General features: G+C 34.0%; 1 protein-coding gene across 1 annotated transcript in view; it reads left to right on the top strand.

The window, feature by feature from the left end:
- The window catches only part of vex (somatomedin B and thrombospondin type 1 domain containing protein vexed), a 977,326-nt gene that overhangs the window by 941,118 nt on the left and 21,125 nt on the right, over positions 1–15,083 (top strand). Inside the window, exon 4 of the mRNA XM_072536935.1 lies at positions 12,632–12,708. Coding sequence (XP_072393036.1) covers positions 12,632–12,708 — 77 coding nt within the window. The remainder of the gene's footprint in view (positions 1–12,631; positions 12,709–15,083) is intronic.

The following is a 15,083-nucleotide window of genomic DNA, read 5'->3' as shown; positions in this document are numbered from 1 at the left end:
AGTCTGAAGCTTGAAAAATATAGAAGTTATTACAATTGTTTATAAGTAAAAAACATACCCCTTTTTCAAACGTTTATTTTGTAAATAATTTCGATGAAAACGCAATATGCATTTAACTTCTGAGATAGTTTAAGTCTTAAAGAATTCTATGAAATTTGCTAAATGTGTCTAGCATCATTCATAGGGCAAGGTCAATAGGTTAAATAATTAGCCTCAGGGATAAATAAATTAAATAACTTTTAAACTATTTGACCGATCGGGGGGAAATTTCGCACAAATTTGAAAGACGGTAATTCTTCGATGTTCAAATGTATTAATAACATTTTATTTTGTTAATAAAAAAAATTAATAAAATTTATAAATAAGTGCAAAAAAACTGCTTTTTTGCAAATATCTCCGTAAATTATTTATCAATTTTAATTTAAAAAACGGGAAAATAAAGATATTCTTGATATAAAAAAACGATATAAATATTGTTTATTTAAAATATAAGGGAAAAAACTTGTAGACAAAAAATCAAATTGTGATCATAAATTATTGTTTAAAAAAAAACACAAGGTAAAAATACGAGTATACTCCATTCGCTTAGCTCGGGCGTATTTTGACAGATTCATTGTCGGAAACCTACAACACAACAATTAATACTTCTCAGTATTAATAGCTCAAGTATACTACAATTGCAGACTTCTTTCTTTAAAAAAAGAAGAATTATTCTAAATAGTGGAAGTGTATACTAAACCCATCAAATTTTGGGTAGTATATAGTTAAAAAATATATTTTAGTTGTTATAATTTAACATAACTATTTATTATATGGTGCAGATAAATAAATATTGATTGTCGGTAATTCGTAAAGTTCTATTTTATTTACTATTTAATTTGTTTACTATTAATATTGGCTATGAGTACGTGTACTTGGTTGTATAGTAATTTCCAGCCACTTTTAGTCTGTCAAAAAGTAACTAACTTCGCAAAAAAATAATTACTAAATTCACTAGACAGTTCGGACTGGGAATAGCGAACCGAGTATACCTTTTCATCTATTCGTCAGTTAGTAACCCCCACCTATATCTTAAAAGCTTCAGATATCTGCGAAAAATTTTGCCGTGAAATCGATGATTTTTGCATAACCAGACTGGGTTATTATTACAACGTAAAAACAGAGCCCCGGTATTTTTTAGCGGTCGTTATAAAATGGAGCCAAATACAAAGTCAAATATAAAATTAATAAAAAAAATGGATTATGTATTTTTCTGTAGTGTCTAGATATTGGAGAATTGGTAAAATGACTGATTTTAATAATAAAGTACAAGATTTTTAAAGAATAATCTATTAAACGATCATTTTGGTAACATTTTTGGTATATTGAAACAAACAGCTATAAATACTATGAACAAAAATTTAGATTTTTTTTAAACAAATAAACCTAATATAGAATCATAAAAGAAACATAAAATAGCATTTACGAAAATCTATACATCGATGAGAAAAAATCTGCAATAGCTAAAATTGTCAAAAAAATTAAGTGGCACATTCCTTGCAAACTCTTGCCGTGCATTGCAAACATATCCGGAGTCTTGCACATTATGCAAATATGAGTGGTTTTTTTTCTTCAGTGATTCAGTATCATAGTCTGTTTGTAAATACCCTGCATCTGAGTCCACATCATTTGCGACAAAATCATTTTCCTCATTCCATTTTTGCAAAATTTCCTCAAAATTTTTATCACCAAATTTAACTCTCTTTGAAGGTCCAGGATGACTTCCAGAGTCCATTTCTCTACTCTTTTCCTAAAAACATAAAAAATATATTAAAATCAGTTCACATTTTAGCTATATAGGACTAATAATTGAAAATACTTACTTAAAAACAGACCTCCGGTAAATTTTACCGGTTAAGATTTTTGATGTGCGCTACGAAAGAAAATATTCACAATAGACGCTGACAAATCCTGAATCCATTTTAAATCAAATAGGTCACATAATTATTGCAAAAGTGGATTATACAACAAAACAAATTTCTAATTTCGTTTATTTATTTATTTTAACTTTATTTTGTTCTAAAAAGAACAGATTTTATTAAATAGGTAAAAAAAAATATAACAAGAGGTATTCACCTTAAAATTCAAAATAATAAAGTACAAAAACTGTCAACACCTGTCAAATAAGTACAAATTACCAATTTATGCCAAAATATCACCTTCGCTCGATTACAGTTACAGTGTATTCCGAACAAATGTTCTTCATAAAAACGCTTTATAATGCATTTATACAAATTAAATGAAACATATTATTGTGTATTTCTTTAAGTTAACATTAATAGAAATCTTTAAATATTATTTCTACGCCTATATAATAAAATATGTCTAGTGGCTGTAATGCCAGTGTACTCGGCAAAGTAATTCTAAAAAAGAACACACCTACCGCCTAAATATTTCGTGTTGGTATCATGTGACCTCACGGGCTATGACGCTGATGACGTGCAACGGTAAGTAAATTAGATGAAATATATAAGTCCAATATAGCTCTATCTGCGTGACTTACATAGTATGTTCGTAAAATGTTTCTCTTTTCACACGCGCCAGTATGGTAATGGTACATGATTATCCCGTCGCATAACCTCCGCTGTGGTGAGGTTGTATTATGGCCACAGTTGCTAGATTTTATATAATTTAGGAAGATGAATAGAAATACGCACAAAAAAATTAAAAAGCATTAAGACATTGAAGAGAAAATTAAGTAGTGCCATTGCTCTATGGCACTACCTCACAGGTCGCCACTGTTTTATAATATCTAGTCTATAGTTTTTATTAATATCTATCATGTGTGAAATTATCATTTGTAAACCTTCAAAAATTATCCATCCGTCAGCATATGTAGTGTTTTCTGGATGCACTTCATTGACTAATATGTCTTCCTCTGTTTTTTTTTCCAGCGCGTGTATATGTATTTAGGGTATATGTTAAATCAAAACGGAGACAGCATGAACCATTGTCTCACTCCTCTATCTATAAAGATTGCTTCCGTCAATCGGTCATTAACTTTAATGTTATCGCTTTGGTGATAGTAAATATTACAGATGATTCTTAGGTCTTTATCATCTAAGACAAGACGTAGTGAGAGCAATTTCTCAGTCTCGGCACAAAAGAATGCCTTTCCACTTACAGGAGTCGTTGGCCAGCAAGTGAGGGGGTAGCTTATACCGACAACCACTCGGTGAAATTTTCGCAATATATGGTTAGCCTCACTTGGTTTAGCCTGCAGGTTGATGCAGTTATCGGAGTTTGCTACATGAGGCAACAAGTGAGAGTTGACTGCCTTGTGAAGACTTGTTGTTTTAGACTCTTGGATTGTCAAAAGGTACTACTTCTACAAAGTAGTCCATATATCCCAAATACAAACATATATTTCATAAAAAAATGTCATCAATTTTTACTTCAATGGCAAAAAAGTAAAATAATAATAACCAAATCCCAGCAACTAAGACCATTCAATTTATATGTTTCTGTATCACACCAATATCGTGTACCTACTGCATAAATGCTGTCTTTAACGAACGCAATAGTAAATAAATTATATTATTCTCAAAGACAATAGTTACATACGTTTGTAATCACAAAAAAAGAACAATAATCAAAAATTGTGTTTTCGATAATTTTATTGTAAAATTTTGTTAATTTCGATCAAATATTCATTTCTTCTACTTAATGAAATTTAAAGCTTTTATGTTCACTTGTTTAATTAAATTAGTAATAAAACATTTATTGCAATTAAAACGTAACTTAGCCATGATTATCTATTCTATCTAAATCCGAAATTGGCAAAATCGATTTACTAACGAGTAATCTGTTTAACGCGTGAACGAGCCTCATTAATTTGGAGCAGTTTGTCGTCAATGCGGCTAATTGTCGTGTATTTACTATTGAAAATTGCCCAAATATAGAAGAGTATATTATAAAAGTGCTATTGGACACGAAGACTATTTAACGCTATTATTGAATCCTTTAAATTCTATTAAAGTGGTTAAGCAGCAACATAATTATTATTATGTAACACTTCCAAAGTTAAGTAGTTACTGTGTAAAAAAATTATACTAGTTAAAACGTACGTAAATTAAAGTTGTAAAAATATGCAAATTAGAATATAAACTGCGAGACATTAGTTATATATGGATATAGCTAAATAATAAATAAACAATAATACAACTGTATAAATTAACTAAGTCACTTATTTACGTCAACAATTAATACAATTTTTTTGATTTTGTTATTCAAAGTAATAAATAATTAAATTTATAATAATGTATTGGAGGTCATGGTCTCGCTAGTAAATGATTCCCTTGAAAAAGGTACATTCCCTAACTGTCTAAAGACTGCCATCATTATTCCTCTTCATAAAGGTGGAGACAAATCTGATGCCTGCAACTATAGACCTATTGCCTTGTTACCAGCACTATCAAAAATTATTGAAAGGCTTATAAAAGCTCGACTTATGCCCTTTCTCCTTAAACATAACATTTTATCGCAAAATCAGTTCGGCTTTTTGTCTATGTACTAGTGATGCCATGTTTTCTGTGTTACATGAGGTATATATATCACTAAATAGTAACCTCTCCTCCGCCACCGTTTTCTGCGACTATTCCAAAGCCTTTGACTGCGTAAATCACGACATTCTATTAAAAAAATTAACTTTCTATGGAATTCGGGGTGTGTCTTTGAATTGGTTCAAAACTTACTTGGTAGGTAGGAAACAATTGGTTAGAATAAAAGACACCGACTCTAGTTGTAAAGACATTGAGTGTGGAGTACCGCAAGTTTCAGTATTAGGTCCCATTCTTTTTTTACTTTTCATTAATGACATCACTTACTTGAAAATTAAAGGGAAAACTTTTCTATTTGCTGATGATACCAGTATTACTTGGAGTAGCTCTAATATTTCAACGCTTCATTCAATTATAACCGCTGATTTGCTTATAATCAAGGCTTGGTCAGACTACAACTTACTTAGTATTAACGTGGATAAGACAGTAGCATTATCTTATAAAGGAGTCATTCAACCCTTGCTTTTGAATGAGAGCCAAATCAGTATCGTTAATTCCGTGAAATTTTTAGGTATTCTTATCGACAGCGATCTTAAATGGTCCTTGCACACTGACTCCTTAAGGAAGAAACTAGCCTCAGCTTGCTTTGCAATAAGATCTGTTTCGAAGGAACTAAATTTATCTTCTGTCAAAATGGCATATTTCTCATTGTTCGAGTCCCATCTTCGATATGGGCTTCCATTTTGGGGTTCTAGTACAGCGGTCCAATTTGATACTATTTTTAAGTTGCAAAAAAGAGCAATTCGTTATCTATTTGGTCTCAAACAAACAACTCATTGCAAGACCTACTTTAAAAATCACGGAATTTTGACGCTTCCCCCTTTATTTATTTTGGAAATGGTTTGTTTGATTCGCAAGCATCTAAACATTTTTTCCGATAGACCTGATCATGGCTACTCCATTAGAAATTCGGATTGTAACGTTTATTTACTGATCCCGTCCACTCAGCTAGTAAAGAATTCTATTATATATAGTGCAAAAAAACTTTATAATCACCTTCCAAGAGAAATTAAATCCGCAACATATTTCATTAAATTTCGTAAGATGACAAAAATCTATCTCTCTGAAAGACCATATTATTCAGTTGACGAGTTTCTTAATGTATAACAAAGAAACAAAATTAATATTGTTTATAATTACATTTGGGTGTCTCAAGCAGTGGCTACAATTTGTCTCATTTGTTGTTGTCTGTACAAATTATGTAAGTGATACAATAATTATACTAATTTAAAATTGTATTGTTCTGTTTTTTTTTATTATATTTGTTTTTGTTTTATACTTTTTATACTTTTTGTACTTTTTGACTGATGTTTTTTAGCTTTGTCCATAAAATTGTTCAATAATTTTCAGTGACAATAAAGCATATTTCTTATAAGTTGTTTATTGTTTATTATCCCATGAAACGAAGCCGCAAAATCACTTGAAAAATCTTAAAATTACTTTTATAATAATATTTAAAGTATAAATAAATGTTGTTCTTGCCTAAATTTTTTTTCTCTTCAGTGTCACCATTATTGCAAAAAATCAAAACTAGTTGCTCCCAAGCCCGTTTCTTCAGTATTTTATTAGAATATTCCTTCGAATTCAAGTTCCATATGGCTAGTTTTTTTTTCTACTTCATCGATAAACAAGTCGGTGTTAAAATCATCAACTATCTTGACACACTTCGTACGTCTAACCGGCTCTAATCGCGCTAATCAACTAAACACGTCTATGCCTGATTGTTGTACTTCAATACGCGCGACGTCGCGCAAATTACGCGCGAATCAAGATACTGGCGACGAGCAAAGACAATCGTGCGCGATCACAAGTTTACGCGCGATGACGCACGACCATGTAAACATTTTGTATATGACTACTCTGCATGTTTAGTCGCGCGGTTTGTTGTACGCGCGTTCACGCGCGATCATCTGAACTTAGCTTAAAGATGATTTGCTAAGTTAAGAGTTATTTTTTAACATTCCACCAAGCAAAAAGAGACGAAAGAAGATAACGTTATGTATTCAATGACATTTCTGTTTTGATACTTATATTTAATTAAAAGCTTATAAGTAACAATGACTTTTTATTTCGGCGATATGCAGTATCGTATAGCATTATCACTGCACTTTAAGTCGTTTTCAATAATGTTCATTAAACAGTCAAATGACGTTACCGACATCCTGAAATAGTTGAAAAACTTATCTTCATGTCTTCTTAGCTTTGGATATAAGATAATATATAGACTTAAAGTGGTTCTCTCGATTAAAATAGGATGCACCCAATATCTTCCTTCTCTTCGTCGACGTCGATGTTTCAACCTCCGATACAAAACCCATAACCCGGAATAAAAAAAACGCGCGACCATCTGAAACATCATCGCGCGTTAACGAGGTACAAACGTGCGTTGTCGCGCGACCATGTGAACTAGTGGAACATGTAGCCTAAGTGGAAGTTAGAAATTGGTAACGGAAAGTATTTGTTGACGAATGCAATCCTACAATATTATAATATATAAACTTTTTCTTAAAAAAACAATAGTTTACTTGGAACCTCTTCAAACGGACATCAGCTGGTAACTGCAAAGCCTGTAAACCTCTTCAAACATGTCCGTTTGAAGAGGTTTACTCTCCGGACGCTGGTACTCACGTGAGGCATGGTTATGTGTTGCCTGAAGTTAAATCTAATAAAGTATTAAACATCACTCACTTTTAAACAACAACATGTACATTTTTTATTAACTTCAATTTTTTGTAAAGGGTTGTACCCTAATATTTTGGTAGCTCAGGCATGTTAACCTGCTTTTTAACCTGATGATGGAATTATTATTCCGAAAACGTTTGTGTTTTGTGATGTAGCCCTTTTAAGGGTTTTTAAATATACCTACATACAAAGATTTAGACCTCTTTTTGTGATACATGGTATACAGCCAGCTGCAGGAATTTATTTTCCTTGTGGATTTTGTAAATTATATACGTTCTCTATGGTTATAAATACACTGGTAGAGTTGACCTTGAAGAATGTTGATCAAACACCCTATATGTACAACATTTTATTCCAGAAATGTTAAAACATCTATTAGCATCTCTAATTTTATCGTGACTGCCTATTAAAAATAACAGAATACCTACCTGTTGTTGTTGACCTAGTTAGGTGAACGCTAACCTAACATTTTTAAAGCCAAAATCTGTATGCCAAAATAAGTTTATTTTTATTTCTCCTATTTAGATTTTTAAAGTATATAAGATATTCTGCAAATTTTTATAAAAAATAAGTCACCATTTTATTATCTTTGTTTTGAGTTCTGAATATGTTGTACTATTGTACGCATTTATTAAAATATAGTTGACGGGGATCTGAACGCAATCGTATAGATAATGAAAATAGATAGATTAAGCAAAACAAATTTTTAGCTACTAAGGTTTGAGGGCGGTTCTGTCTTGGCATGTTGATAGAGTTGACTGTCACACTGGTTTAGCTTAATTAACATAACTAATTGCATTCATCTTACAGTAAAACATTTAGTTCGATTGAAATTTAACTTATCCACGTTTATCTATTCCATTTAAATAGTAAATTGACGAATTCGATGTACTAACTAGTAATCTGCTTAAGGCGTGAACGGGCATCAACAATTTGGAACAGTTTGTCGACAATTGGGCTAATTGTAATTTGAAACTCTTGTAAATTTTATTTTATGATAATTTTGTAGAGGATCATACAGTGCTCTGTTAGACACATGCGACAATAAAATCATTGTGTTAGTATTGCCATATAATCAATACGTTAATAAAGCCCTTTTGTGAATAATATAGCATCGAGTTAAATTAAAAATTCAATTAGGATACTATAAATAGTTGATGAATATAAAACAAATATCACAGCGTTATTTTTATTAAATATTTACTGTTGTAATATATTGAAGTTAAATAGAAATATTATTTATTTTGTTATCGCTTTTATTGACTGCATACTATTATTAACGACTACATTGTAATATACACTTTAGTAAGTAGATACGAAAAATACAAAAAATAGGTAAATCGCTGGACATCACCTTAAGCACCTGAGCAAACGCAGCATCAAATCACAACCCCATCACTGCTGAAATAAAAATAAAGTGGAAGGAATTAAAAAGAAGCAAACCTCCGAGAAAATAGACTTAAAAATCTAAACAACGCGATAAAAAAAACTAACAGTAGAAAGGAATGAATATTTAGAAAAAATAGAGAATCCACCTGAAAATAACATCGAAAATATATAAATAGAACGTGGATATCTATCACAGAAGCTGTAGTAACACCAACATTAAATTACCAAAAAATTAAGACATCAAAAATAAAATTAGACAGAAAAAAATCGAAATGTAAAAGAAAATCTCTCTTCTAAATTTCCTGTTTGCACTCTTCTTAACCTGTTACACCCCCTTCTTACTCTCATTCAATTTGTTCTCAGATGTTAAATCTACTCGTTTCATTATTATGCATCTCGCATCTCGGACCAATCAAGCCAAAAGCATATATAAAAACCTCCTTTCCCTCTCCCATCTTGCACTCGTAGGTTCCATGGACAATCCTTCGTATTCAGGTCACCGGCTATGACGACGGGTATAGTCTCTGTCTTAGACTCTTGCATAATCGAGTCAATGTACTTTTCATATACTCGAAGCGGGATATTTGGTGAAACATAGACATCTTTTCGTTTCTCTGCCTTTTGCTTGCTATCTCAAAAATCACATACTTGTGTAAGCTGAGCGATTCTTCTTCCAAAACAGTCCAGGTTACGACCATGAAGTGACGTTGAAACCAGTGAGATGTCCAGAACGTAGTCACTATTACCTCTCACGAATGTAAGTGCCTTACCGTCATTTAGAGCAGTAAGGCCCAAGCGTGGATTTATTCTGATAGGTATTTTCCTCTCACATCTTGCACTGGTAGGTTTCATGGACGATTCTTCGTATTCAGGTCACCGGCTATGACGACCGGTACAGTCTCTATCTTAGCCTCTTGCATAATCGAGTCAATGTACTCTTCATATACTCGAAGCGGGATATTTGGTGAAACATAGACATCTTTTCGTTTCTCTGCCTTTTGCTTGCTATCTTAAAACTCACATACTTGTGTAAGCTGAGCGATTCTTCTTCCAAAACAGTCCAGGTTACGACCATGGAGTGACGTTGAAACCAGTGAGATATCCAGAACGTAATCACTATTACCTCTCACGAATGTAAGTGCCTTACCGTCATTTAGATCAGTAAGGCCCAAGCGTGGATCTATTCTGATAGGTATTTTCCTCTCACATCTTGTACTAGTAGGTTTTATGGACGATCCTTCGTATTCAAGTCACCGACTAGGACGACCGGTACAGTCTCTGTCCTAGCCTCTTGCATAATGGAGTCAATGTACTTTTCATATACTCGAAGCGAGATGTTTGGTGAAACATGCACATATTTTCGTTTCTCTGCCTTTTGCTTGCTATCTCAAAACTCACATACTTGTAAGAGCGATTCTTCTTCCAAAACAGTCCAGCTTACGACTCTGAAGTGACGTTGAAACCAGTGAGATGTCCCGAAAGGATTCACTATCAGCTCTTATTAATGTAGGTGCCTTACCGTTATTTATCACGGTAAGCCTTAGCGTCGATTTATACTAATAGATATTTTCCTCTCCCATCTTGCACTTTTAGGTTGTATGGACGATCCTTCGTGTTGAGGTCACCGGCTATGACGACCGGTATAGTCTCCGTCCTAGCCTCTTGCATAATTTAATCAATATACTCTGGGCATCATAAGCTGTGGGCTTTGTGCCCGGATTTCTTACAAATGAGGTAAAAAGTCTTCTGGCTACTGTATTTTCGTGCCTGGTGCCCCCTTTGCCACATCTGTAGCAGGAGTCCGCCCTGTTTTCTCCCTTGCAGTCGACTTTTCTATGCCCGAACTGCAGGTATCTAAAGCACCGCTGGACATGCAGTCTCTCTCGCACGAGTTTTAGCCAATGGGTATATGCCCATCCAGTGCCTTCTAGGCTGCCATCCGCATCAGTCCGACCGTGACGTTTGTATTCCTCTCTCTATGTTCCCTTATAGAAACGAATTTGACGTTATTAGACCCCTGCTGTTGGTGTATCTCCGGAGCTGCCTCAGGATTTCTTCCTTGCTGACATCTCCGTTTATGTTATATATATCCACCTGGACCTGATAGCCCCTAACGTCCTCTACCGTGTTCCCCTTATACACGGTCACACTAGTATTGTTCAGGTCTCCGCCCCTGGTCTTCTTAGCGCTTTTGACACTAATTTCCTCCTTCCTCTACCTGCTACCCTTGATTTGTTTAAGCAACTTGGTGTAAGATTTTTCGCCTCCCTTCACAATCACCTTCTGCGTCCCCATTGTTCTTTATTTGCGTTTATATTCCTCCAGCACGAGGTGGAGGTCCATACCTCTAAAGGTAACTTCAAGGAGCTTCCTGAGGTTTCCTCTATAGCCTCCCTAATCTTGGGGATGCCTTTTTAATCCCTATAATCTCTATCCTCAATTTAGACAGAATTGCCAGTAGTCTCTTGTCCTTGTCCATTTCCGACTCCCCTTTTTCCACAGGGACCATGAAAATGGTCTGACGGCTTCCCCGGTTCCCCTCCTACTGGCCCTTTCTTGTAATTGTGGTCATAATATTGAGCTAGAGGTACTCCACATGTTCTGGTCTATATGTACCTCCTGTACATACTCCCAGTTCCGGTTTCTTTTTTATCCGGTCGTGGAACTTTTCCGCCTCACCTAAAAGTCCAGGCTCCATGACCATTACCAAGTCGTCTGCAGCTTTATTTCTTTTCCCCATTTGGTAACCATATAGTGATCTTGTTCTTATAGAAAGTGTTACAGAATGTATCGTAGCATAAAATATATAACGACATTCACGTGATATGATATATCACGACATTCCACAACTACTGCAAGTAGCCTACTGTAAGTAAATGCAATCCGCATCTTAACCTTCATTTTTTCCTATCATGCCAATTGTTTTCTTCCATGTTTTTTTACCTAATCTATTTCTTTTTTTCACGTTATTTTTGGATGTCCGCGTTTTTTTTTTCTTTGCAGGATGATATTTTAATGCTCTGATTGCCCATCAAACTATTATGATTCATTGTTTCTGTGTCTATACCGCGCTTGGGAATGTTCGATCGAACAAATTCCTTTGGTGGCGCGAAGAAACAATGTGAGCGTGCACACACATCGATCGCCAAACGGCACGGCATCGATATCGTGTGGCGATCGATGAATGTCACTGTATGGACGGCTCCCGTGGTCGTTGCCGTCGTTCCAAGACGTATAGTACCAAATGAACGCGCGCACACACATCGATCTTTGTCGACCAGAGGACCAGTTGCGTTTTTTGGACACTCCTCAACGTACCTACGTAGCTCTGTGTTGCTACGCAGTTCTGTATTGTTCATTGTGATTTTGTGTACTCCACCTAACAAACCCTTGTGGATTAACACAGTGGCGCACCCAGGGGGGGTTTTGGAGGTTAAAACCCCCCCAGGACCCTATTCCAACACTGTTAGTCACACATTTTAAGGACTCAAAATGGAGGTAACATCAAAAAAAATTTCGGTGACCAACCAAAACCCCCCCCCCCAGAGGCAAATTCTAGGTGCGCTACTGGATTAACAAACGTCATCGAATAAATGTCGTGTAGTGTGCGTGCAAAGCATCATCGATAAAAGTTCGATCAAACTTTTATCGACCGTCCAAATTCGATGTGTGTGCGCCTAGACTAACAATATTGTTATATCACAATACACGATGATTAACACAGCTAACCTTAGTTTATTTTTGTTAATTAAATGTAATATTTCAACTTAATGCGATTACCTTAATTTATTACTTCTCTGTTGTGTCAACGCATATATAAATGAAATTTGCTAACATGATGCATTTTGTAAATACATAAATTTGAGCCTTATGATTCAGGTGTGGTTGGCTTGTATTTTAAACTAAAATATTTTCTATTGATATTTGTTTACCAAAATATTTACATTTAATTATTGTTTCAGATACTGTGTAGAATTCGAAGTTCTCAAAGCTTCAAAGGCATGCCGGAAAGAAGATACTTATAAAGTACTTAGAGAAGGTAAATATTCCCCTTTTGATGTAATGTTTTCACTAAATTTTAAGTATGTCCTCAATGAAATAGCGTGTTCATTATTTATTAGTTTGCAAATATTTTAAAAATTAATGAACTAAAGAATGAATATGTGTTTATATTTTTGTGTCGAAGTGTGTTCATTATGTGCTAGTTATGAATTTTTCGAAGAATAAAAAGTTCATACATACATAACAGTCAAGCCTCGTATAATAACTTGTCTAGCTAGCAATTTCAAGGAAAAATACAGAATACTTTATGGTATGAATGCAACAAAAGCACGTTTGTCTGCTCAGTATGTATAGATATGTATATATAGATTACATTATAGATAAGAGTGCCTTTCAGTGCTGAGAATTTATACCGATGTTCCCCAAATAAAAACCACGTATTAAATTGCAATATTTATTAGATAAAAACTTGTTATAAGTGATTAATACTTAATGAAGATCCACTTACCTATTTTACATTGAAAACAATAGATAAATATCTGGTATTACCTTGCATAATGAGTAGTTTGTTTTCTCAACCGGCAACTAAAAATTATAAAGTTAATATTTTGTGATCCCTTGCTTTCCAAATTTATCCCAAAAGAAATAAATTTTGATTTTTGAATGTTAGCATTTTTGATGAAAAATGCTATTTCTAAAAAGAAATAAAGTAGTTATTAGTCCGACAGCGGGGTATCTTACTGTAGGCATGGAAAGGCGGATAGTTGAAAACTATTCTATCTTACGTAACATTTTCGCTGAATACGAATATGTAGGTCCCCCTGTCAAAAAGTGATACCTTCTTCTTCTTCTTCTCTTGTTTTGCCCACTATTGTTCTTAGGGTTTTCATTTCGGCAACCCTTAGCATCTGTTTCGTTTTGTTGGTATCTTCGCGCACTTCTATGCCATATGTCATCATCGGTCGTATGCAAGTCTTGGTGATTCTAATTTTACTAACTAAGCTCAAGAATATTTCAAAATATTTTAAGGTTTTTCTTAAATCCGCGTACTTTGAGGTGGTATCACAAATGTAACTGCTGGGAGACGCCAACACACACAGAAAAGAAGAAGTCAGTACGGTAATATTTTTGATTTTTGGTAAGATCTTATAGAGCAGTGCACTTGGAAAAGTTTGTAACCTTGCAGCTGGAGTCAGATTTTGAGGTAGCAAGCGATAAGGACGATGAATTTGTTTCTTTTTGAATGACTCTTTACAGGGAGATAAAGCAGCCATTTAAAGGTAAAAAAAATCCTTCTTTGTTCGAATATCACTAGGAAAATTTATGATTTGTGGAACAAAAAAGGGAAATCTAAATTATGAAGACGCTTTGTATGGATGAAACTGAAGAACCGTCTTCCAGGACGGTTGGATTTGATCACTGTCCAGTACATAAATATCAGAAAAATCCGAACACTTGTCTATAATCCTACCAAAGTCGATCAAGGATCCAATGAAGTAAGTGTAACAAATACTTATGTTAGCAGAAAAATTAAATTTGTTTAGAAAAGTTTTATATTAAGTAATTTTCTCATCTAAGACTAAATGTTTTCAGATATTTTCATTTGTTATAACATTTGTGCTAGTATCATTTTGTCTCCCGTATAATACGTCCCTGAGCGTCCCTAAAATTCTGTTTAACGTCAATTTTTGTGTTTAAAAAAAATAAGGATTTCTAATAATATATTAATAAGTACTAAGGTAAAAATTTATTTGCAAAGTCACAAAAATGTAGCCCCGGAAGCGTAAGAGATATACCCTTACAAAATAATTAATAAATGCTGGATGTACATGAATTGTGAAAAATAAAACAAGGGTTCATGCAAATTACCTTTTATTATAATAAGGGTCCAAACATTACAATATAAGATGTATTTGTGAAACTTGAAACATTTTGTGGGTGCGATATACAATCAGGACACTGAAGTTTTTGCACATTTGACAAAAATATCGAGACTTACTGTCTTTAACGCAAAAACTACATCGTTTTTTAATATTTAAATTTTCGTTATTGGAAGTTCATTTCAAGTTCCAGCCACTTCTTGGCGTCAGTTGCGAATGGCTGGAGAGATATTTTTGACCATTGAGAGACGCTTTAGATGCTGGCCGATTATGTCCTTAGCCAAATGTTTTATGTATATTCTCCGATGCAACTTATCATTTTGATTTATTGGCCAGATATATAATTTGGCAGTCTATTCCAGCCACATTAATAAGTAAATAAAAAATCACCATTACCATCTCCGGGTACCTCCAGCTACATTATACGTGGCACAAAATTTGTCAACGGTGTCGACCCCACCTTTCGTTGAATTATAAAACATTATAATCTCTGACTCTCTGGATCACCTGTTGATTCGTCTATTTGATTATT

This window comes from Diabrotica undecimpunctata, chromosome 7 (assembly GCF_040954645.1).
Source record: "Diabrotica undecimpunctata isolate CICGRU chromosome 7, icDiaUnde3, whole genome shotgun sequence".
NCBI lineage: Eukaryota > Metazoa > Arthropoda > Insecta > Coleoptera > Chrysomelidae > Diabrotica > Diabrotica undecimpunctata.
The sequence above is the reverse complement of the archived record's forward strand: the minus strand, read 5'-3'. Positions and strand labels throughout refer to the sequence as shown.